Here is a 25,721-nt window from a genome sequence, read left to right on the forward strand (position 1 = left end):
CCTAGGTTAAAGTACAGTGCTTCAATACTTAAAATACATTTAAGAGAGTAAACATTCCCCACCTGTGAAATACACTGTGAGTAGAACAGATGGCTTTCTATCCGTATTCACTGTCTGGAAAGTCATGTGATTGCTTTTGTTACTGAGCTTCTAGAGAAACAACTTTCCTTCTTAATTTTGTTGAGTACAGTCTGAACTAGCTTTTTGTCAGTTCACTGCCTGGGTGAACTATAAATTTGCAAAGCACAATAATGCAGTCTGTATTTAGCAGGTCTTCGTTGTAGCTCGTGTTTGTTATATTTTGACCTGTGTCTGTGAACATAGCTTTGGAAAAGTCATATTGTACTAAGGTTGACACGAAAGCAATACATTACGTTCGAACGAAACACTGCTATCAACGGTTGAAGCTGTTTGAAAATTTTTCAAGGAATCAATAACATTTTGAAAAAGTCCTTTCTTCCATTCAAAGTGTGGTTTGTACTGAGCAAAATTTTATCCTGCCTTCCTATCAAGCACTCTAGCAGACTCTGATCTATAAATGGCTATTTGGATGCCCCTCATGCAAAGCTCCTACTTGGACAGACCTTACCGTTTGGCATCTGCTGCATCATTTGGAAAGAGGTTCTAGAAACATGACAAACTGAAACTGGTGACAGCTCATTCTGGCAGAATATTCCAGCCTTTATTTTGTTTTTATTAGGAGTAAAAAATCATTGGGATTAAACATAAGACTTTACAAGCATAAAATCCTTGCTTTGAAAAATACACTGCAGATCTATATTCCAGATATTCCATAATGGGCATTGATACAAACTGGGCCATAAAGAGTGAGACAAAATGAATTGTCTCTAACCCTACCATAAGCACAATGTTTTTGGCCTGGGACGTTCATTTACCAAAGAGAGTCAAAGAAAAAGAAAAAAAAAAAGCAGTTTCTCCAGCGCTTTAGATGGAAAGGTTGCCGTGGCCTTCACCACAAGCAGGATTTCATCCCGATTTGTTTTGACGCTGTCTTCTGGATCTCAGTCACAGCCCACTGCACACCTGCCCACATTACACATGCCTCTAGGCCCAACACGGATACTCAAGGCAATCAAAGCAAGGATGGAACGAGCATGGGCAGTTACTGTCCTCCTGTCCTCTCCTCTGCTTCTTCCAAAGATAAGACACAGACACATTAGTGGGCAAGGGGACGCTGCTGTTACTGAGGGTGCATGCTTTTTTTCTCTCATCTATCGTACACTACAGTAAATATTAGAGAGGAAAGAATATAAAGGTTTGGATAAAAGTTCATGAAGATCTGTCTGTGCTGGTGTTGTAGAGTAAGCTTTAAGTGTTACCTACATTTACATTTTTTTCAGATAGAGGAGAGCTTGTACATCATACCATATTCTGAATTCTTTTGCCAGTTCAAACATACTGGATTTAACTTAAAAGTTTTGAATTTTAAATTCAATACATCTAATTCAATTTTTATTTTAAAAGCTGTTGGTCTCTCTTTTCCCTTCAGGCATACTCCATGGAAAGATGATGAATGGTACTTGCACTATTTCCATTTGCAACAGAAATCCTAAGCTGGAGTGGTACTGTTACTTGCTGATTCTGGTTTGCCTTTTCACTTTATTAGCAGGATTTCTAGGCAATATACTTGCGCTACGACATTATGTGTACTGCATGAAGACATGGACTACCAATACCATATTTCTCTTTAATTTGGCACTGTGTGACTTTGCTTGGACTCTCATGGCACCTTTTTCAGTATGTTCTAGTCTCCAGAAGTTAGCTGCCTATTCCAGTCAAGCACTTTATCAGATCATAAGACTATGTTTTAGTATTAATATCTATGGAAGTGTCTATTTCCTGACACTCATCAGTTTTGACAGATATGTAGGTGCTGTCCATCCTATCACTTCATTAACATGGTGGGACAAAGAAAAGGCTGTGTTCTGTACCATTGCGGTATGGATCTTCATAGTGATTGCGTCAGTGCCGGAGATCTACTACACAGTTGCAGCTGGAAGACAACATGACATCATAGATTCCCTGGATGGCACTGAAGGACTTTTACAGTTTGCAGTGCCATTCACACTCTCCAAGATTGTACTGAGATTCCTAATTCCAGTCACAGTCATCTTTACATGCTATATGTTGACTCTCAAAGCGTTACTACAACTCAGTAAACGTCAGCAAAGGAGGAACAGACTCGTTAGACCTCTGTTACTGATTTCAGCCGCTATGATTGTATTTGCTGTTTCTTTCATACCTTATCATGTTATGATGATGGTGGTACTAATTTACAGAATTAATTGTCAACCACCCTGTGGGAACACAAGCACATTAAGTGCCATTTATAAAGTCACAGAGATCATCTGCAGCATCAATAGTTGCCTTGACCCAATCATTTTTACGGTAGCAAATAAGACATTCTATCAAAGAATTAAAAGTATAAAATGTCATCCCAAATGCCGGTGCTGCTGTTGTCTGACAGGACGGGTAACAGACATCACTCTGTCCCCAAGAACAATGACTTAAACACCAGTCTGCAAAGACACACGTCTCCCACTGCCCATTTGGCTTTGTGTCATCAGACCCGTTTAAAATTTGTCTCCTGTATTGTATAGCAATCTCTTGAGTAAGCTTCTTTAGACAGTAATGCAGAGTAAAACTTAATGTGCACATCTACTAGAAAAGAAACACTAGCAACTCCTAGCTTTACAGAATTGGCATTTAAAATATTCTTGTCATAAATATACCTTAATTTATTGTGAAATAGCACTTCTTACCTGTATGTACATGCGACATGGAATGAACAATGAAGAAAAGTTCTAAGTAGCTACTTTAATACTTGGCCAGAAAAATACAGTAAGATTAAGAGCACACAGAGTTGAGGAGCCTTCTCATAGTTTCTGTTAATTATTTTTTCGTATATTTGTAAGTGTTGCTGTGATTGGACTGTGCAATTAGTAACAATCATGATGCTTACGGCTGAACTTCTCCAGCACTTGCAGAGAGGCTTTCTACAAGTTACTTCATTTTAATGCTGCTTGCACTAGAGTTCCACTGACACTGCCAGCGGAACTTCATTAACCCAGGTAAAGTGCAGCACATTTCCGAAAACAAACAAAAAATAAATAATAAGATAAAGTCCCTGAGGATAGTCAGAGCCACAGTGAATCTGCTCGTGAAGCAAACGAGCATGGATTGAAGAGCTTTGTTACGTCTTCCGCCAGGCAGCAGGGGTTCCAAACCGATAGGCAGGGCACACCAGTGGTGCCCCCCAAACCCTGGGCAATTACAGCTGTTTCTCATAACTGTTCCGCTTCAGGGCGGTGTGTTGCACTACCATGAACTCTGAACTCATCAACGGGGAGAAGTGTGCACAGGAAAAGTTCTGAAATACAGAGGTGGCTGAGCTGCAAGAAGAGTAGGAGATGCTGCTACACAGGAGCGCGTCTCCTCCTGTTCATTCAGGGTCTTAGCATCACAGTTTCAGGACAGTCTAAGGCAATTAGTCTACAGTGCACTTTAATAATTGAGACAGCACAATGTATAGTCATCAAAGAACATCCACCTTCAAGAGTCGTTAAATATGTGTTCTCTCAACACATTGTATGGGCAAAATAATCATGTTCCATAATCAACGACCTGCTGACCTGCTTTCTTGCCAAGTCTCACAAACTACCTTGTTAATTATGAAAGCCCATATACCAGTGAGCACATTCACTTTCTTTTCAGAAGTTATTATGACAAAGAATTTTTAATATGCTTTGTACAGTGTCTTAATTCTTTAATTTCCGTAGGTTTAATACCATTGTGTCCTCACGTGTCTCTATGTAAAAATAATTCTATTCTACATTGCTATTAAATCTCTCTTCTTGTATGTGTCAATTGTATTGAGTAAATGTGTATGTCTATATAATATCTAGAACAATGTTTTTTTAATTGTCTATAACCGTGACATGAAATGAAGAACCAGGTCCTGATAATCTGAAACATTGTACATGCGTTCAGATGTACCAGCAATCTCACAGGATCTGGTAGCAAAATTGCATGCCCATATTCTCTTTAGGGGAGTTACGTACTCACCTCACTCTAAGTGCTGCTTTTTTCCTTTGATGACTTCTTAATCCTTAATTTTCTCTTATTTTAAAAGAAAAATATTTACCTTTTTTTTTACGTGTGAATTGTCTATTGGAAACATGACAGGGTTATTAACAATGCATTGGCTTCCTTAAGAAAGGGAGCTTGTTAATCCATGAACGGGCACCCATCGGCAATTACCTGCTGTAATACACGCTTAACATCTCAGACCCATACAGAAACAATGTCAATGCCATTTAGTGACAAAGGTGCTCTCAGCATGAAAAAGGATAGAACAGGAGAGATAAGTGTGAAGCTCTGGGCTAAATGAGTTCATTGCTGCCACCGGATTACACCCACGATTGTAAACAGTAAGCTATTTCCAAAATCAAACACTTGCCATTTTCATCTTTCAATTTATCTTTAAAGGTACAGATACACTGTTCCTTTCTCCTTTCTCCACCTCAGTATTGCTTTTCAGCAAGTTAATTTGTCTGTGTTCTGGCTGGGTAAAATTCAACGTGAAATCAAAATACGCTTTTCTGGACACAAAATTAAACATAAATACTCACTGCACTCGTGGGCTAGAAAAGATAACTTCACACCTCTGGGAAGCAGAGATTGTCAGGTTTTACCTGCCCAGACTTCTAATATGTGAGCTTTTTCAGGAGAAGAAACGACAACTTAGATCAGCACCTTCTCTAAATTTTGTAGTGATTTTTAATAGCAAAACAGTTGTTTTTCTGTTCAGACAGATCATTTTATTCTCACTGCATAATATCTAATATATAGATGTTAATGTTACTGTTACATATTAAGCAAGTATCATTAGAATGTTCTTTTGTTTTTAATGAGGAAAGAAGCATTCAGTTCAGAAGAAACTGTGGAAAACATTAGCAAAGTCCCTTCTTGATATTGGAAAAAAATTGGAATTGTTTCCTCTTGAAGTGCTGCCTTTATAACACCTATAAATGCAGCCTGTGCTCACAAGTACCCAAAGTTGGCAAGAATAAAACTTCAAATTTCAATCAAAGATTGGCTTGAAAGCCTCCAATGAGCTCAAGACGAATACAATAATTTAAAAGCTTCACAGATAACCCTTCCACAACTCCTATGCAATGTCTTTGCACGCAGCATTAACGTGGATTGCAGAGATTCTCAAGCAAAGTCTAGGGTCTCTCTGCCTGTGTTTCAGCATGTAAAAAGAAAAACTAAGACAACAGTAAGGAAATGCTTTAAAGTCAATGTGAGAGTCTGACTCAAAAACAAGCTAGGGAGAAATTTCATTCTGGTCAGGTAATCAGAACATAAAACGCATTTGACTGAACAAGAATGACCTTAATATTCCCATTGTGACTGAACTACGCAGTATACTCACATAGAAAGATGCAAAATCAGATGCTTTTTACTTTCTGTCAGCATCACCCTACCAAAGAGCTGCATGGTCCAGGGCACACATGACGGAGCAAGGCCAGCAACTGCCATCACGGGCCTGGGAGAGTATCAAGGAGCACTTGCTGCGCTGTGCCAGTGACCAGGGAAGGACTGGGGAAGCAAACAGGCAGGGACCTGCTTTTCCAAGGGAGAATCCAGTTCTCAGCCAACTCAGAAGATAAAAGTTGCCATGAAGACAATACTGATTTCTGCAGCACATCCTTTGATCCTCCCTGACCCCCAGGAACATGAGCAAGAGATACAGGCAGCACGGATGGTAGCCCTGCTCTAAACTCTTTGCTGCTGACAAGCAGGAACAAGCTGGAGACTCCTCCAGTTCACTTATGTAGGACTGAGTAAGGTGGGTATCCTAGCTCCCCAGTTCACTGTTCTGGGCTCACCTGCAGAACAAGGCACAAACTGTTTGGACTCTGAAACTCTAGTAAAACCTACTTTTCTGCATTGCTCCTTTTTGTGTCCCACTGAAAGAAAAATATGGAATAAACTGTGTTACAAAAGTAAATCCTTGCCTCCAGGTCTGTTTCTGTAGCTGGATGCAATCTTACATGGTCCACACAATCCTATAAAGCTCATTAATTTTCTATCAATAAAGCCATCTATAGCAGAGGTCCCAAGGTACTCGCACACACAGGAGAAAAAGGGGAAAGATTGTTCCCAACCAACCCCGAATAATGAAGAACAGAAGGGCATAGAGAAGATGGGGGCATTCCTACAAAAAGTATCTCTGTCACAGTGCCTCTGTCGCCTGCTCTCCCGGCCTGGGCATCTCACACAACATGCCTTGTGCTGGGCCGAGTCTAAAGGCACTGGGTAATCTTTAAAAACCACCTTCAGGACACAAAACTCATGAAAAATCCTTCCCTCTCTTACCGTCAGCTATTCATGTTCCTCATGATACTCAGCTGTGAATACACCCTAGTAGCTGACAAGGCTTCTAGACATTTGTTTGCCTGTTCATAAGTGATTCTATAATCAATTAAACACACTTTTTTAAAGTGCTTTTGTTCAACTAGGCTGAACTAATGCTAATGTTGTCCTGACTGAAATCAAAGGTTTTCCACAAGACAAGAGTTAAAAGGCAAAGACATCTGTTCATATTTACTTGGTCATATTTTATTTGGAAATACAGGCTCCTAAAATGTTTTATTATAATATTCCCCAGATAGAATGACATAAACAAATAAAATGAAATAAGTTTATTCCATTTTGCCACAATATGTGAACAATAAACCAAACAGCTAAGAGCCAAAGTCAACATCTTCTACTGTGACAAGTATGTTGCAATACTGGTTTCTCACGGATCTTTGTTTGGATAAAATCTGAAGACATGGTATCCAATTAAATGCCCAACTGTTATAATGAGTTTGAACACATTACTGAATGTTGTAATAATGTATTATCCTACAAAACTGACTGCAAGGTATGGGTAGCTTTCATGTACCGTATCTAGATTCTGGGGTATTACAGCGACGGACATCTTTGTAATATACTAGATGAATACAAAATAGACCACGGCCTGAAAGGTTTGACTGTTTAGGTATGTGCTCAGCTGTGGTCAGAGAAACAACTTTTTCATTTACGACTGTAAATTCAGCATTGTTTTGTAAGCAAAAATTGTTAAAGCAAAAACCTCTAAGTTGAAGAGGTAAATTTTGCTACAAATGTCCCAAAGCTGCTAAGGAAAGCCACCTTTATGCATCCACTGTTCTCCATTTGTCTTTGTAATACTTTTATCTCACAGACAAACTACCTGAAATTTCCCACTTATTAAGACATGAGCTTACCTTTTTTAAATAAAAATGTTCAAATGTTCCTGAAAGTTTGGTTCTCTCTTCAATATACATAAGTGAATGTATTCTGATATCAAAGTTTTTCTTTTCCACGCCTCAGAAACACCTCACTTGGCAAAAAGCTACGACAAACAGTACCACGAGGCAGTTAAAATGCTTCACCTTTGTACACTGCTTTCATCAGTGGATGCCAAAGCTCTTTAGGCAGAAGAAAAAATACGCCTAGACTGATTCTACAGCTGGGGGAACCACGGCAGAGGCAGGTAATGTGGCTAAGTTCACCCATCCGCCTTGCAGGGAAATGTAGCTTCTCTGCTCCTGCCTCAGAGAAACATCCGAGTCCCAGGGCTGACAACTCTCCCCGCACTGTGCCTGGAGCCCACAGTCAGAGGTGATGGGACGTGCTGGCTCCCATGCAAGGACCTACCACCTCTATAGCCCCCCAAGCTCTCTTTTCAAGCCTTCCCCCAACTTACCACTTTACCAGCTCAGTCCCTTCCTCTTCACATGACTCAGCATGGATGAGGCTTCCTCCGGCTGGGAAAGGTGAACCTTAATCAGTGAGCACTGCAGTTCTCAGCTTTTGCAGTCTAAGGTAAAATGCAGCCTAATGTCACAAAACGTACATATTCAAGGTCTCAGCTACGGGCCTAGCCAGGAAAGCGATGTCCTCACAAAGTACGTCGTGTGCTAGGGCAACGGGAACCACCAGTTTCCCACCAGTCCAGCCAATGCCAGTCAGAAGACCGACATCAGTAGCCAGACGTCTTTCCATCAGGCTTCCTGGGCAGCCCGTCTTACCTGATTTAGGTGGTCTCAAGGGCCTGGCGTGGACTAGAAACCGCAGGTGAGCGAATGCAGGTGAAACATATAGCACTCTGCCTTCCTCTAAAATGCCATACAGTCTTTAAAGACTGCTTGCTATTTCTCAAAGGAAAAAAAACAGAAATACAAACGTTCCTAAGAATGCACGTTCATCTTCTAACACAAAAGTAAGAACAAGAAAATGGACTTTTGCTGCTGCAAGGGAAGGGCTGACATCTTCTTTTCCGTAGTGGATTACCCAAAGGCAATGGAGAGCAGGGTGGTAACGGGCAGTGCCATCTGCTCTACCGAACGTTGCAGGGGATTCATAAAGGCACCACATCTCCCTCTTCGCTTTACATTAATGTCGTTACTGTTACCTAGATGCAACACCTCGAGCTGCTGTTGTGAAAAAGCTGTGAAATGCAGATAATATGGGAAGACTTAAAGCTATGCCAGAATTACAGCGTGTAGGCAGGCTTAATTCAGAATTTTTCTGCATCTATTTCCATTATACAGATTTAACATATAATTTTAATTATAGACTTTACTCTTACTGATGTTATTACTTCAGGTTTAGACAATTGTGCTGATGCAGTTAAAAGGAAACCTGTAAAAATAGGTATTGATTTCCTATAATGTTTTAGAACATTTTTACTAGGGAAGCAACTTAGAAACCTGCGTTAGCAATAGAAAATGCTAACGCATTTGTTCTTGAGGTGCAGATTTTTTAATTCTATGTGACTGTATCCCAGGTTATAAAACAAACGTGATAAAAAATGTCCTCTCTTTAGATGCCCTTACTGCATAACAAAAGAAAACTTGGTTAGAGGGCATGTAAGTACTAATTATATTTTTGCATTCTTTATTCTTTAAGAATTTCTAGCATTTTTAAGAAACCTGCTTTTTTTTAACTGCCAGACCTATAAAAGTAATTTCATGATCCTCCTCCTTTTTCTCATTTAGAGCTACAATGTTTCATCATCTTATCTGTAGTGCCTAATAGAAACTACATTTTCCTTCTTTGAATTCATTGGAATCCAAATTTCACAGTAGGAGGAAGAAACAGCAGTATTTGTAGCCCATATAATGCTGATGTTGAACTCTGAAGGGCAGTGCTGTAATCTGTTTTTCAATACCAGTTCAGTGATACTCTGTAAACACTTGTCAAAATAATTATTTCAATTTTTTATCCGAACTGTTCTTTTCTCCTGAAACTGCACTGAAACTGATTTGCAAGCTTATTTTTAACAATAAATGGAGTTGTTTACAATCTATCTATCATGCAGCCTTTTTAAATAAACATTTATAAAGCACTTTTTGAGTAGGAAAACAAAGCAGATTTAATCCTCATCCATCTAGGAGCATCTACAGGTTTACAAATGGTCATTGCAGTATGCGGTCCAAAATGCAGTATTATGGCGCAGTAAATTACAAACTTGATTTTAATATAAACATCTAAAAATATAAACATAGTTTAATATGTTTATATGTAAATAGTTTAATATGTTTCAATAATATATTTAAATAATAGCAAATATGCATAATAAACCTTTAACGTGATTTGAATGAGCAATGCTCTTTTCTATCAAACACATGCAGCGGAGGTCGACAGAAAACAGCCACCCATAACTAATGCCAGTGCTGAACTGGAACTCAAAACAGATTTAGATTTGACCACGAGCTCTGCCAGAGATTTCCTACGGGACTCAGGCAAGAAACGCTGCCTCTGGGACTCAGTGGAGGGAATGTGCATGCTGAGCCATCACAGACTGGCAGAGAGCATGAGAAAAAAAGAGATTTACATTTTCTTGAGGCAAAAAAGTAGTCACTTGGTCAGTCAAATACAGGTGAGAGCAGCTGTGCTAACAAAAAGAATTTGTGTATCAAAGGAAATGAAACAATGCTCATTTTAATGTAAAAAAAAATCGAGCTAGACTCCCTCCTGGTCAAGAACAGAGTACGCTATTTTTTGTCTAGACGCCCTCAGCGGATGAGAGCTCCCCTGCAGGAGGTTCCCTCTCTCCAGTTCTAATTGGAGGTGTAAAGTATGCAGAAGAAAAGAAACCCTGACCAGAGACAGCTTTCTGGTTTAATTTCAGTATGTACAGATTAAGCATGGGTCTTGTTTTATTTCTTGTCTTCCATAAATATTTGCAACTATGCTTGTCTGTTTTGGACACCGTGACTAAATCTCACAAACAAGGAACCCCAGCGGTTACAGAGCATGTTCGCGTTTCAAATGCACAAGACAAGTGGAGAATTGATGCTGTGGGACTAAGAGAAAGTATATTCCAATGGCAACCAAGACGGCTCTCTAGCTTACAATGAAATACGGGGGCACGTACTTAGATCTGAGAGCTTTCAGACTTGGTCAAAACTATTGTTTCATAAGCTATATAATTCTCAACTAGCATCTCTATACGTGTCCAGACAGACACCTGTCTGAGCACCAAAAAGGGATAAAATCAGTTAATTGAGCCCTATATCAATATTAGTACGTGCTGCAAGCAGCATAGATCTTACTGCAGGAAAGCTGATTGTTATTCTACCGGACCCCAAACAGCCTCAGGGTTAGGCAGCTGGACTTCTAACAAGTGACTGCGTGGCACTTCCAGTATTTTGCAGAATTTTATGCCCACTGTTACAGAAGCACTAGACAAAGCCCCAACTCCATTAACTTTGCCCCAGGTTCCCAGTTGTCTTACCACCCCTTTGCCTTCCTACCATGGGATAGAGAATGCAAAAATACTAGTTATTTCAACAAATCTATTTCATAATGGCACACCCAAAACAAGTGATATGGAATGAGCTTTCACCGGTTAAAATGTTTGCAAGACCTGTTTCAACTTTGCGCTGAAGTTTCCAGATGCTGAAAAAGTTCTTCAGGAAAAAAGGTCAAGTTCTCTACTTTGATAACATGGGATTATGTTTACAGAATTAAAAAGTGGAACTAAAGTTATGTCTTCTGTTAACCACCTGCAAATCAAACTTTATATATTTGACATTTTTTCACAAAGCTGCAAAATTCAAAGGAACCCAATGAAAATCTGAGTATGAATATGTTTCACACAGATAGCCTCCACTAATGCACAAATCTCCTGCAATGACATAATATTAAGCATTGCTCATTAATCCTAATTTGCCTTTCTAGAAATAGCACATTATGCATTTTTATTATGTACACTATGTAATGGTGTCCAAAAAGGATTATTTACTACATACAAATTGAAAGAGTAGAAATCCACAACATCAGCTAAACCACCATATCCACGGTATTTAGTAGTAACTGTGGAAAAATTTAATTTTAAATCATTTGATACTATGTTATTTGCAAAAGAAAGTAACCATGGCAAATACTATACTGAGAAATATACCTTTACTAGAAATAAACTGCATGGAGAAACTGTGTTAACAATCAGTGAAACTTTGGACAAAATAACAGTTCCGTAGCAAATTTCCTTTGGAGCTAAATCAGATATATAATGAAATGAAATTTTCATTACTAAAAAAAGCCAAAGGGTGGGTATGTTCCACAGTGCAACACACAAAAATACTATTTAATGGTAAGTGCATAATAAGCTAGTAAGCTAATAGGTTGGCGGGGGAGGTGCTGTAATTGAAAAATGTGTTTTTTTCAAATATATGTTTTCCCTACTCAGGTTTGTTTTTTCCTTTGTTTTTAAATGAATTATCAATTTAATCACAAAAACAGTGTACAGAAATATTCATTACTATTCTTCATCTACCACATTTATGTCTCCTTATTCAGAGAAAGTAACTCGGTTTAACTAGCTGCCATATTAATTCAATACCACTAGAAGGTGCTCCTCTGTTGAAAGATAGTTATTTCTGCCTGAATCGCTTCTCAAAGCTAATTTTCCTCTGATAACTGTGGTTCTGGCCAGTTGTTTGCACAAACTGTAATTGCAACAACCACCCCTGCTATACAACAGCAGGACGTCATATGCCATAACCATTACCACAGCATGAGAATAACAGATCTGTTATCACTCATTTTCTTGATAAATCCGAATCCCAGCTGAGCAATTAGTTTTGCTGGAAAGCGAGGTGTGGAAACCGTGGTGGAGCTGATGCATTGTGAAGAGCCACAGTTTCTGTAAGGTTAGGAAAACCCCACTCCTGGAGTAACTTAGGGCAGAATGCATCCCTAGCGAGACATTTGCACGCTTGTCTGAAGTCTGAAGGCAAAAGGAGAGTCCCACACAAAAAAAGGTATAAGACAACCATACAAACATAAACATATCATCTACACCAATTCCACACCAACAGTATCAGGACATCAAACCACATCTGGAAATCCAAGGATCAATAATTCATATTTCATACACAACCTTACATGAGCCTCAACCAAGTTAAGATTTAATCTGACACCCAGAAAGGCATTCTGATAACCTCTGGGTACACACGGACTGCCTCTGTAAGCTCTTCACATATGCAATAAAAACCTTAACTGAGAGCTGAAATAATCGCAGTTTTTCCTAATAAAAAACTTCAGCCCGTGCAGTGTCTGACGAGTTTTAAGTTTTATGTCATCTGGGATCGGGTAAGATTTTGGTAAGAATTGGGAAAGAAAAGGGGAGGTGAGGATGGACTGATGGGCTAAGGTGAGATTCTGACTCTTTTAGCTGTAAACTTCGGACAAAGCCTAGAAGTGACCACTAAGGAATGCGATGTCTGGGCATGCTTTGAGAGCCTGGATTTCATCAGCTCTTCTAGCTTAGACAGCAGTCACTAGAAAGGCCATTTTCACTGAGAGATGGTAAAGGAAGAAAGACACCACGCAGCTCAGACAGTTTAAACCATTAAAATCTAAGGTCAGCCCCCAGGTAGAAGCTTCCTGCTGGTGAGGAGACATGCACGTGGCCTTTCCCACATTTCAGTATCACAAGGGAAGCAAGCACAGTATAATCCTCCACTGGAGCACTCTGCAGAGCCTGTTGCAAGCAGCAAACTAACTAAGCTAGGAGGCTACTCAAATGAGTTTGATTCACCGGACAGGTCTGAATGATAAAAATTGAAATAATCAAAGGAGAAAGTTGCTGGTGAACTGTTTGGGAAGAAAGCCTTTTCCATCCACCTCTATATGTTAATATGGCAAAAGGCTGTTCCCTGGGAAACCTGATACTACTACAGAAAAGCATTCCACCTCTAAAGGTGCATCTGTGCAACTTTTGGATGGACAATAATTGATACAGTTCAGGATCTAAGAGAAAGAGAAATAATAAAGACGTGTCAATGATGCAGCTTTCAGGTCCAGAATGCTTTATGTGCAGCATGATAGCGTGCAGCATCTTAATCTTCAAATAGCCAAAAAAGAGCTCTCCATCTTGAGACGCTAGTGTCTTAACAAGAAACAGGCAGAGCAAACAGTACATGGCACTTGTTTCCTTGAGGTTATGGGGCACTTTCTCAGTTTTGCTGCTGAACATTTCCAGCTCTTTCAGAGGAAGATTCTGTCCCTCTCAGAGTAAGGAATTCAAACCTCTTCAATAGAGTCAAAAATGTCTCCCCTTGTTTTGAAGTAGTAGTTATTTTAGGAATATCTTGTTAGACTACATTCAATATATCTTGTAGGTATTGAAAAATAAACATAAATTTTGTCCTGAGGCATTTACAATGGTCACAAAATACCCACTGAGACTCCTTGAGAAGTCTAGTTATAAAGGGGTTCAATTTCAAATAATATGAATTACTCGGTCACAAAATAAATAGTGCCTTTCATAGCGCCAGACACCTAAGAGACACTGACATACTTAGGAATACACATGCTCTTCCATCTCTGAGGAGGCGGTCTTTGAAGGACTTCACCTTTCCATAATACGTCACACCAAGGAAATGGATAGAACAGGCTTAACCTGCTTCCCTCAGCAAGACGTGTGAGATGGCTTTATGGCATGTCTCTTGAGGCATAAGGTTTGTAACTATAAAAATGAAAAAGAGGGATTGAATATGTACTTACATTGAACATACCTCAATTTAAGTAACGTGAGAATTCCTACTCTCAATTTGTGTCTTGTAATGTAATTATATCAGGTGTCAATCTGATTTCCAGGGCACTACCCACAGGAGAAGGCGAGTGAAGAGCCTGTGCTCTGCAGCAAATGGGGTAACCGTTCCAGGCAAAACTCTTGTCTGGAGTAGCTGATCAGGAACTCCACAGAAGCTCCACATAAAATACTAGGTTTTAGTTTTCTTCCTCACTTCCCATACCTCACGAAATTCCAACACATTACACTGTCAAAAGTGAATTAAGATCCGTATTTTTTGTCACTTACATCTATGACCACAGATTAGCAAGAGAGCTAGGATATTTGTGGGGTTTTGTTAATTAAAGCTGGGATGTCTCAAATTTTAGGCCTTGTTCCCTTTCTCTCAAGTAAACTACAATTAAATATTGATGCTGCTGTGACTCTCTAGGAACATTTTCCTCCATCCTGCCTTCTCTCTCTATGCCCTCTCTGCCATAATATCTCATTTTCATTATTTGTTTAGTATGTTTGACTTTGAATCTTGTACAGATTTAGTTTCTTCTTTGCTTTAGTATTAAATGAAAGTGTCCTTCTTAGTAGACACATATTGCATCAGTGTCCCAGAAATAGAAAACATTATTTAGCATGCGCATAAGTGAGCCTACAAAGCCCTAAGCAGCTGTCCACTTTAAAAGATCATACCCCAGTGTGGCAAATGAAAGATGAATTCAAGGCAATTTAAAAGACAGGACGACCTCAGCAGAAGATTCTGCCTCTTTTCAACTGACAGTTTGTTTTTACATTTTCAGTTTCTCCGGACTTCAGACAAATGGCCAAAACCAACAAGTCTCCCAGTACTTTAACAGGAGTAGGAGGATGAAGGACTCGGTAAATTTGGGGGTTTATGAAAATTTGAGAAGGACTTGCTTCTTAGTAACAGGTAGGCAGGAACAAAGACTAAGACTACTGCTAACTACTACCTTTATTATTTGTCTTCAGAATGACTGTCAAAGGCATCTAAAAATAGACATATTTTTGTTTGAATTCTGAACAAATTGTTGGAGGCTGAGAAACTATTCTGGGAGTTATCAGTAGTTTTTCCTATTCCTATACTTTTATCTTAGCATCCACAGTGGGCTACTGTCAGATACCGAGCCAGAAGCATCACTGGTTTAACCTGCAAAGCTTGTAATGTTCTAAAGTCTTACAAATCATAAAAATAAATAGGTGATAATCACACCTAAATCAGCTACTTTGCCATAACTTATTCAATGGTCAATTTGAATATGCAAAAGATACTAATTTTTATCGTTCCAGGTAATTAAGTGATAGATGCGTAAGACAAAGGAAAAGGCAGAAGTTACTATGTTTGAAGTGGAACTGGCAGATAAGGCAATGTGGAAAACAAGAAAACGTGATTGTTGCCTGCACTTTTTAACTCGTGTCTTAATAAATGATTTCTCTGCATCTTTGTTTGGTTATGTAATCTCAGAAATCTTAAATTCCTGCTTTGCTGAGCTTAAGGGAGAACATCACTTTAAACGTTTTAAATGTTTTTGGACATTTATATCAAACAGGAAAACATTCAAACATTTCTTGTTACCATTGTCATCATTAAAATACCAGCGTAACCATCATTACACTACCATCAGCATTTTTACTTGAAAATTTCAAGAGAGTCTTGCTTCCAAACACCTATGTAGTCATCTGCTCTTATGCTGTGCTGCAGAGATTGGGTGGCTGCATAACTACGCAATGTGGAAGTCAGTTCTAATGAGGCCTTCATAATGGCACCAAGGAACCATATCATGCTGGTGGCTGGGCAACAAGTAGTGAGGGCTATTTGTGGATTAAATGTCAAAGCATTCCTAAAAGGTAGTTATGTAATATATGGTGGAATTGACTCTGCTTAGGACTAAAATGCAGCTGTCTCTGGAGTGAAACATGGTAGATGGGCACGAACATCTCACCTTACTTAGAAAACAAAGGACATTATAATGCTTTATCTGAACCAAGCTTTGAGAAAATTTGGATGAAAAGTCCTTTGTTTGTAAAAGCTTCACAAGATCATTGCTTCTTACAATGAGTTACTCAACACGTTCTGTTCTGGCCTCAGTTCACCTTGCCCTAAGGCTCTGCTGCTACCTCTACCCAGATGCCCAGTCTGCCCCTGGGAGACTCCTTTCCCACCTGGAGGCACCAGGTAGAGTGTGAATCCTCAAAGCAGGAAAGTCTCTGCTGTTCCTGCCATCCCCTGGCAGGGGCTACTCAGTGGGGAACCGCGTACTGCCTCTTCTGATGAAAAGGGAGAAAAAAGAAAGCAGAAAACTGTTTGCCAGCATCTGAAACGAGGTTATGTATGTGCCTCATCTGCCTCAGGAATCACATTTAGAAATACTGTGTTACTGCCCTACCTGTCTCGTAGGGAACAATTACTGATCCCTCCTCCTCAAAAGTCATTCTGGCTAGTCAGAACATTTACAAATTTTTTAATTTTGCCATATGCAAAATATCTTTAAGAAATGTAGAAACCACATTTACTATTTGCTAAATAGTTCTTAAATCCTGAGAATGTATTCAAAGATTTTTAAAGCCCAGAGTGTTGGGTTTTTTTTCCTTTTGGATTTTTTTTTTAAAAAAAGGAAATATGTAACTTCGTATAGTAGTCACACTGTCTGATTTGGAGTCCCAGCAGGATCATGCAAAGAGAAATGTTGCCTGGTACGTGAAGGACCTTCACGCCACTCTGACAGCCCAAGGGGATCTTTGAAAGGGCACAGCATGACCACACAGATCATGTTCTCCTTGGGGCTCTCCATCGGGCACACAGCGAGGCGATGTTCCACACTAACACCATCTCCATCTCCTTGCTGTATGGAATAAGGATGGAAGAAATTTGCCCCTGCACTAGGTTGCACCTGTACTGTGCCCATCAGGCTGCTCCTGCTAGGAATAAACTCACTTCTATTTCTGGAAATCGGGGAACGGAGACATATTATTCCTGTAAATGGCAGGCATCGTTCCAAACGCACCCCCAGTCTCAAATGGAAATAAAAATCTGAAAGTCACGTCAAAAAGATCAAAACACAGAGTTGACACATCAGTATTAAGTAGCAATGAACTTATTTTTAGTTTTCAGTCACTGGATGCTAAATATTCTCTGGAGCCTTCCCATTACGGATAATCTGACACATGTAGCTCTTCTCGCAGTCTCTTGCTGCTGCTTGGGGAATGGGAGATGAGCCTCCTGTACAATCAAAGCTTTCACTGAAGAGAAAATAATCTTTCTGTAGCTACTGCTTGTACCTCTCCAATCAAACTCTATAATCTACTACCCAGAGGTAATATGGTATCTGTCAGACTGATTCCGCAACTAACGCCAAGAGCAGACGACGGCAGTCTTCTCACTGAGCCTGAAGAGAGGAAGCAATAAGATGTTATGGCTCTTCTAAAAATACAAGAGTAAAAGAAGAAATTAGGAGGTCACTTGCATGCTTTTTATTTATATTTCAAAGGTCACTTGTGGTCTCCCTCATGAATGATGTAAAGTTTATTTTAAACTGACATCTTAATTACTGGCAACATGCCAGAGCTGGAAACTGATGAGCCTGCACTCATTCAGTGGCTGGCTGCGAGCTTCTCCCTTTTTATGTTTTTCCTGTTGAGGATTCTGGCTCTCAAAAATGCTTGCTCACAGTCATTTGTGCATTATTATTAGCAAACTGTTAGACTGGCCCCTTGGCACACATTTTGTAGGACCAAAATAATCTCATTGTATTGGTTCAACATTTTACTGGAAACAAAAGAGGTGAATTGACTGTGAAGCAATCACAGTAGACCTTGAATGCCTTCAACAGCATTAACTTGATCATTGTTATTGAAGTTAAGGAACTAAACTGTTCCTTAACTATTGAAGTTAAGGAACTGTTAAGGAACTGAACAGGCTCTGGAAGACAGTGGTTTTTTACCAGCTATCACATTAGTTGCTTTCTATTAGGCTGAAGTCATCAATGGAAAAGAAAAAGCTGGAACAAAGTTGCTGGGTATTAAGTGACAGATCTTATTGTAATGTAAGACACAGAGCTGACAACAGAAAAGAATATGCTCTATCAATCGGGTTAGAATTTGATGCGAGTATTGCTATACACCCATCACTTGCTCCTACAGATGGTGGCACAACTGTTCATGTAACTACTATCAAACAAGAACGGGAAACAATCTGGCTGAAAAACCACCATGCAAAAATCTTATCACATCTTTTTTCTTTTTGCAAAACAGCTATTGCACAAGCACCACTATGCAAGTGATATGCTACAGCAATACTAGCAGCAATACCACAGCCCAGATTTTATACTAACATGACCCCTAATATATCAGGATACTACTTAACCATACATGTACTATTGTACAAATTTATCCTATGTCCGTTAGCTGCCTAACTGAGTCACTTTTCTTATGTAGTGCACTATCACCCTGACTAAATCCCATTCTGCCTAATTTCCTCTTGCAATTTGCATACATTCATTGCTTCAGTTGATACACACTTTAACTTTCGGCATAAAAGCAGACACTGCAGAGTCTGTTTATAATAGGTTTGCAATATCTTTTAGAGCCTTCCAGATAAGATGTTTGACAAAAAGAGTAATGCTTTCAGACAACAGGTCCTCAGTGGGTGTTTTGTTTGAAACTGTCTATGATGAAATTGCTCCCAGCATGGCACTATTGTCCATTAAAAAATTTGCAACATTAGTGTGTACCCACAGCTCAGTGCAATTCCTATAATGACTGCTTTATTTATTCACTCCAGTGTCTTTGACGCTCAGATTATCATTTAATTCCAAACAAACTGCATACTGTGAACATTTGTAAGAGAGCAGCCCATTAAATTTAACATTTATTCAACTGCTCTGATTTGCTTGCGGTATTATGATTGTCCTGTTTTAAGAAATATGGCTTTAGTTCTATGTATCTTGTTTTCCATGATTTGTTATAACATATTAAGTATTTAGTTTGCATCCACATCATTTAGAAAAGAACTTACAAATATAAATCCAGGCACACTCATTGGTAATTGAATAAAATCCAGTCTCTGTAATAACAGGCTTCTAATAAGATTTTAATACATCTTTATAATAACTTAGAATCAGAAAAATGGGCAAGTAGACACATGCATGTTTTGTAGGAAGTATGTTTTTAAAAACTGATGTATCTAATATGCAGCATAAGCTAAGGATTATTACACATGGAAAACAGTCAAAGGAAAGATGCTAGACTGAGAAAATTAAGGTATTCTTTTTCCAAGTATACTGCCCATTTATTCATACTGCTAAAAGTCTATTCAAATGAAAGATGATTTGAAATTTACATGATAGATCATATTTATATACATCGATGCAAAATGCACAGCCTGAACTTTGGGCCAAAAAAACCCCCACTGAACTCAAAATTTGGGCCTGAGGTTGGAGTCCAGAACTGCATCCGCTGAGAAGGTACTGATTAAAACATACACTTTCTACACACTGAATACTGTGTTATTTTCCAGACGGTGCCCCAGAGCCATATAAAAATGTGCAAGAGCTTATTCAGGAATTTAAGTCAGGATTTAAGATTTGAATGCATTTTCTGAATGCATAGTGTCATCAAATGGGGTCAGTTTGTAAGCTCTTTCTGCTTTTAATAAAGCAGAAAATAAATCAAGAAATCTCTAAGCAAATGCAAAGAAGATACCTCAAGTCATTCTCTCATGCAGAACAAAAAAATAACAGGGGTATATATCTTTATTTTTTATTTCCCCAAACTTCCAATATTCATCTATAGCCTTTCATTTTCCATTGCAAAATAAAAAGCATGGCAGAACACAAAAACTAACCAAATAGAATATATGCTTAGTGATGAATCAAAAGAATATAGTGGACAACAGCCAAAAGGCAATTTTAAAATTCCATTTGTTCTGACCATATGCCATAAAGATATAAAGAATGTACTAGATAAAGGCCATTTTCCTTGGAAATATTTATCACGGGAGATGTTTATCAAATGAAGTTATTTCTTGACTGAAGAGCAAGAAACATAATTGTTTTCTAATCTTGTTTTAAGTCATGAGCAGTGTCTTGAAGAGGTTACTGTTCAAAGGTTGTAATGAATATTATCAACAGAAAACATCCCACCATGTTCTCCAGTCGAGATCTCTACTCCTCCACATTATAGTTTACCTACTCCCTTATCTCTCTAAAAACTCAGAGATGAAGCCTAAACGATGGTTCCAGCACTTCTCCTTCCACTTCTAGAAACTAACATGCTTGAACTTAATTCTATTATTTTTATAGTTCATGACAGTCATGGATATCAGACAGTGTCTGTCACAGATGGCAAACTGTATTATGATGTAACTCCAGCTACGCTATTTTTCTAGTTCATATGCAAACTCAGCAGCAAGAAATACAGAAGACAAGGGACAAAAGACCAGGAAGGGCACAGAGAAAGAAAATCCTTTCCACTCTTCATCTGAAGTGAAATGTGCAGACTAATCCTTCTCAATTTCAATTTGCAGCATACACTGTAAGCCAAGATCTGACAGGGAAGATTGACTGATGCTATTCAGTTTCCTGACTGCAGGAAGTTATACACAGGCCACAAGAAACAACCAGTCACAATCTCCTCTACGAACAGAATTTAGCAGAGAAATATAAATAAATGAATGAGGATTAAAAAATAGAATGGCTCCAAACAATTATACATGAAAAAAAAAAGGATTAAATAAAGGACAGAATCAGCAGCTACTTAGAAAGATAGACTAGGGAAATGAAGAACAATCAAGGGGCGAACTCATAAAAGTGCCTGATGCCAGAACATCCAGAGAGCATACTCAACAAGGATTTCAATAAAATGAGGGATTTCTAGGCAGTGAAAACATTAAAATAGTGGCAAATAACTGGCAGTAAAGATTTCAGCATGGGCTGTACAAATCTTCTGGAGACACAGAGATACGCTCAAGCTGTAAACCCACATCATCATCTCATCAATGCGATTGCTATCCACACTAGCTAGTTTACAGCTAGCGTGGCCACATCAATCAGCAATACAGTCACACAGACTGCCATCTGCTCGCAGTGTATCACAAGCAACAGCATATTTCCACCGACACACTGTGTGGGTGCAGTCCCACAGCACTCGAGCCAACACGAGGTTGGGCTGCCGTGGCCGCCGGCTATCTTGGCTGCACAGTCCTTGGCCGTTGCATCAGCATTGGCACCCAAGTGATCGTGATAGAGCTCAAGGAGCTGCTGTAGACAACAGCAGAAGCAACTGGTTTTCCACGGGATCAGCTGCCTGAGCTGGCTCGCTGCTCCATCACATTAACAGCAGCGCTGGCTCAAAGAAGGCACCAAAACGATGTGGCTGGGGTTAGGAGGGTGGGGCTGCGGCAGATCTACACTGCCTCAAATTGCCATGAAAATCAACATGCAGCAACTAGCCTCAGATCAGATTGTATCTACATCCATACTGCTCACCCAGACTGTAACTGTAAACATCCATAAGCCAGCACTGCCATCAGGGGTAGGAATCTGTTGCCTGTTAGTTTCCTCCCAGTGCTGTTCCCTTCTTTGTGCTGTCACAAACATGGGTATGATCATGAGACATGATCCTCACAGAAATAAAAGAGGGGTACTGCTAACGTGGGTAAGTTCCCTATCCTGTTTCACTGAGCAACTGCACAAAAGCACAGAGCAGCAGATGCTGAAGGCTGGGCAGACCTTCTCCTTTTGGCAGTAATGCTGATTCAAGCCACTTTGAAATTTAAGTTAAGCTATGTCCTATCTCTAGTATACACTTACAAATCCAGAAGGAATTATCATAATAACCTACCTAGATAGAAGGCAGAGAATTACTCTGTAGTCATACTAGAACAAAAAGAAAAATTCACGTCTTGATGAAGCCGCATCCTATGACAACTTGTTCCACTGATCGTCTAGCCTTTCAGTTAAAAAAAAGTGCTGGCTATTTGCCATTTCCAAGCACTGGACCTTGCAATACATTTGCTGGACTGAAGGTTCTGTCCTTCAAGTCAAATTTGAGCAAGTCACCCTCTAATCTTTCCTTTATCCTCTCAATCCTCTCACTGTAGGACTTATATTCCAATTATATCATCAGTTTCATTACTTTTCCCTAATCTTCTCCAATTTAAAAAAATAATTCCTCAATTGCGGAAGCCAGAATGGAAAACATTATTGTGACAGCGCTTGCTCCAGAGCACAGGAATTAAGGTAAAATGTCCACCAAATAGCCATCAAGACGCTCAACTATTTTTCAGAATAAGTGCTTCAAGAGAAGTCTGTATTAAAAGAAGTCTCTTAATGTGGCTTTGCTTGTTCATTCCTTGACATAACAGCTTTACATTTGATTTATGGAAACAATAGTGGCTCTCTTTCTATCTTAATAGAAGGAGACAGACTAAGGAAATGGCCCATCGCTCATGTGCTTCGAGGTGTTCCAGTAACCATCCATCCTGCAGTCCTACCAGTATAAGAATATAGGACTAGTCCATCTAGACCAGCAACGACACACCTAGAATCAGATGTTTCTAAGAGCGGTGCAGCTGGCAGGAGTGAAGTAATCTTTTCCATGATTTCTACTTATCTCTAAAGCTTAGAGACAGCCTTAAGCCCTCAGATGCAACATCTTCTACATTTACTGCATGACTCGGTTAAGACAATGATAGATACAATTTTTGTATCTCTATATATTTACAACTAAGTTCTCAGCCTCAGAATTTAACCCAGGGTCATTCCATTCCTTTCAGTCAGTCCATGTGCAGTAAGTTCCCCAGTTTAGTCACATCTTGTGCACAAAAGCATTTACTGTCATGTTTTTTTTCCATTTCCTACCTTTCCATGTCACTGACTCGCACTTATACTAAGAGACAGGCAGGTCCTGCTTCTCTAGAATTCCTGTTTTCACATGGGAGCTCTTCAGCACAGCTCTGCTAATACTAACAACAGCCTCTGCTTCCACTTATGTGACTTTTGACAAGACATGTAGTGTCGCTGCCCCGAGGAGCAATACCTTTTCTGCAAACTGCTGAGAAAATCATATAATAAGATTTAAAAATTGGTCTGAAGATGCAAAGGAGTATTTTTATAATACTGAAAATCACTGACCTCTCAAGTGTTTAAAACATGTCAGCTTTCACTATTCTTAGCCTTCTTTGACTGAAATCATTGTGAATTATGCTCACGTAAGTAGACACGGCATTAATTTCCACGATGATGTAAGCTTTGGTGTACTGAGTTCTATACAGCTCTAAACAGCTGAAGCGATTAATAGCAAAGCTTACAAAATTGCAATGAGTAGAAAGCTGAAAGGAGAAGTCAGAAAGCCGTTATCAGGAAGTCAGTAGGTGCATCATGTAACTTACCAAACAGGCGCTGATGGAAGAGAAATTTCCCAGCTATCAGTCCTGTGAGAATGGCAAGCAGCCACAGAAATACCTTCAAAAATCTCCAGCCTCCTCCTTCAGGGTATTTATTTGTTACAAAGGAGAAACAATTACCAACAACAATAACATTGGCTTCTGTCTGACTGTGAGATACTGGGTCCTCAGCAAATATTAAGAAGTTAAAGAAGATCACTAAGTAAGCCACAACTAAGCGAGACCACGGGTGCTGGAAGTAGTAGCGGAAGTCTTTATCCATCCTCAGATACGGCAGAACTGTTCTTTGCCTGTATGTAAAGACACAAATGCACAGTGTTATACATACCCAGAATTCTCAGAGCTTAGGAGATATCTGCACATTACAAAAATCAAATCACTGTAACCTTGTCATCAGTAATTTTTAACACTTCAGACTTGACTAGCAATGAAAGTTTCAATCAAAAGATACTGTTAGATCCAGGTAGAGAAAAACTGAAATTTCTGCCCATTCCAACGTAAAAACAACAAACAAACATCTACATTATAGCACAGGATTTTTAGTCTCAAACATTTCTATACTATCTCTTTAAAATTACAGCTCCATAATGGGGCATGAAAATACAGGATGTAAGAACATGATAGGCTACATGAAACGCAGAGTGCCTTTCCAGCCACATTCCAAAAAATACACCACCAATTTCACAAATGTTCATGCTAAGCTTAAATTGAATCTGTCTCCTTATAGGAGAAGGATGGAACAAGCCCGTAAGTCCAGTGAGGTCTTCTACTGCCTCATCTCCTGGAAGCTTACAAGAGTATACCCCAGCAACATCAGAAACTTGTGTTTATATGAAGGAATGACATGATGGAAAAGTTGCTAGAATTAATCCTTGCAGGTCAGGCAAGTCTGTGGAAATCTTTTCATTGACTTCAGGGAGTACACCTATAATTAAGCATATTTTCAAAACCGGAAAATAAGAGTGCCCTGAGCACAGACTGTTTTGTACGAATACAAAAATTGTATTTTGAAACTTGCCTACTTATGAAGTACTGCTATGAAAAAATGCGACTGAGCATGGTTAACGTTTCAGTCGTTTGCCATTTTATTTCTTTTTCTTTTATTCGCAACGAATTAGTTGTTTCATCCTGTTGAACCACTTTGTATGCACAAAGATACAAGGCCTGTGTGTTGTGGAACACCGCAATTATTCAAGGAAGACAGAGTGTAGGAAGAAAAGAAAAAAAAAAAAAGAGTATCTAATAATATTGCTTGTTTGTTACAGCAGGATCCTTGAAGGATACAGTGTACTTAACTGAACAGCACAGATTTTTGCAAATGTCATATGCCCTGCAGGAAAGAAAAAAGCCCAAACCCAAATCGCAGCAAAAGACCTAAAAAACCCAATCAATTACTCATCCCTTTTTGGACTTCTGACTAGGTATCACTTTGCAAACTTACAAACGGCTTGAACTACAATGTCTCCCTTTAGGTAGTCCCTTCAAAATTACTTAACTCCATAATCTGATTTATACTTGTAAAATTACAAGGAATCCTGTACCCATTAAATCAAAAGGATAAAAGAACTTTTCAGCAGGTAATGCAGTCAGCAAATAATAAAAATGAAAAATGTCCCATTATGTATAAATTACATATGAAATAGAAAAAAAAAACACATTAGAGAGTTAAAAAGTTGGCACAAGGAAGTGTCAGCCCCTTGAAAACTTTATGAATAGAGTGATTTAAAGCAAGGGTCACTGGCCCAACAGCCTAAGAAAATACCACTTTGAGGAGAGTAAACTGCCTTAGAGCCATAAGGATGCCCAAAGCTATTTTATGTTCTCCTTTCTTCCTGTTAACGGGAAGAAAAGTTTTGGTATTTCCTTATGTGTACGCACCATCTTAAAGCCCGAATGGGGCTGGAGATAAACAACTATACGTCTTGACATTTTGGCAGCTGCCGGATACCCGAGAGTTATTAGACACCCAACTGAAGGCGCAGCTTCCCAGGAAGCGTTTTAGAGCATGAGAAGCCAGTATTTGAAATAGCAGCAGTGCTAAATCGCTAATAAACAGCCTGCTCTTGACTACCTCAACGCCAAAAATGAGGGTGCCCACAAAGCCGCGCACCAGACGCCCATCGCAACCTGTTAAATCGACCCATTTCCCCGGCGCAGACCTGGGCACCC

General features: G+C 39.3%; 2 protein-coding genes across 2 annotated transcripts in view; one reads left to right on the plus strand and one right to left on the minus strand.

Annotated features, from left to right (window-relative positions):
* The window catches only part of TMEM117 (transmembrane protein 117), a 224,798-nt gene extending 200,970 nt beyond the window's left edge, over positions 1–23,828 (minus strand). Inside the window, exon 1 of the mRNA XM_009327601.1 lies at positions 23,538–23,828. Within this exon, the coding sequence (XP_009325876.1) occupies positions 23,538–23,814 (277 nt within the window). The 5' untranslated portion in view covers positions 23,815–23,828. The remainder of the gene's footprint in view (positions 1–23,537) is intronic.
* Positions 1,528–2,532, plus strand: LOC103920018 (P2Y purinoceptor 1-like). Its single transcript, XM_009327652.1, has one exon. It carries the CDS (start codon positions 1,528–1,530, stop codon positions 2,530–2,532), a length of 1,005 nt encoding a protein of 334 aa, XP_009325927.1.
* Positions 23,829–25,721: the final 1,893 nt, after the last annotated feature.

The sequence above is a fragment of the Pygoscelis adeliae genome, unplaced genomic scaffold (genome assembly GCF_000699105.1).
Source record: "Pygoscelis adeliae isolate BGI_AS28 unplaced genomic scaffold, ASM69910v1 Scaffold113, whole genome shotgun sequence".
NCBI classification, from domain to species: Eukaryota; Metazoa; Chordata; class Aves; order Sphenisciformes; family Spheniscidae; genus Pygoscelis; species Pygoscelis adeliae.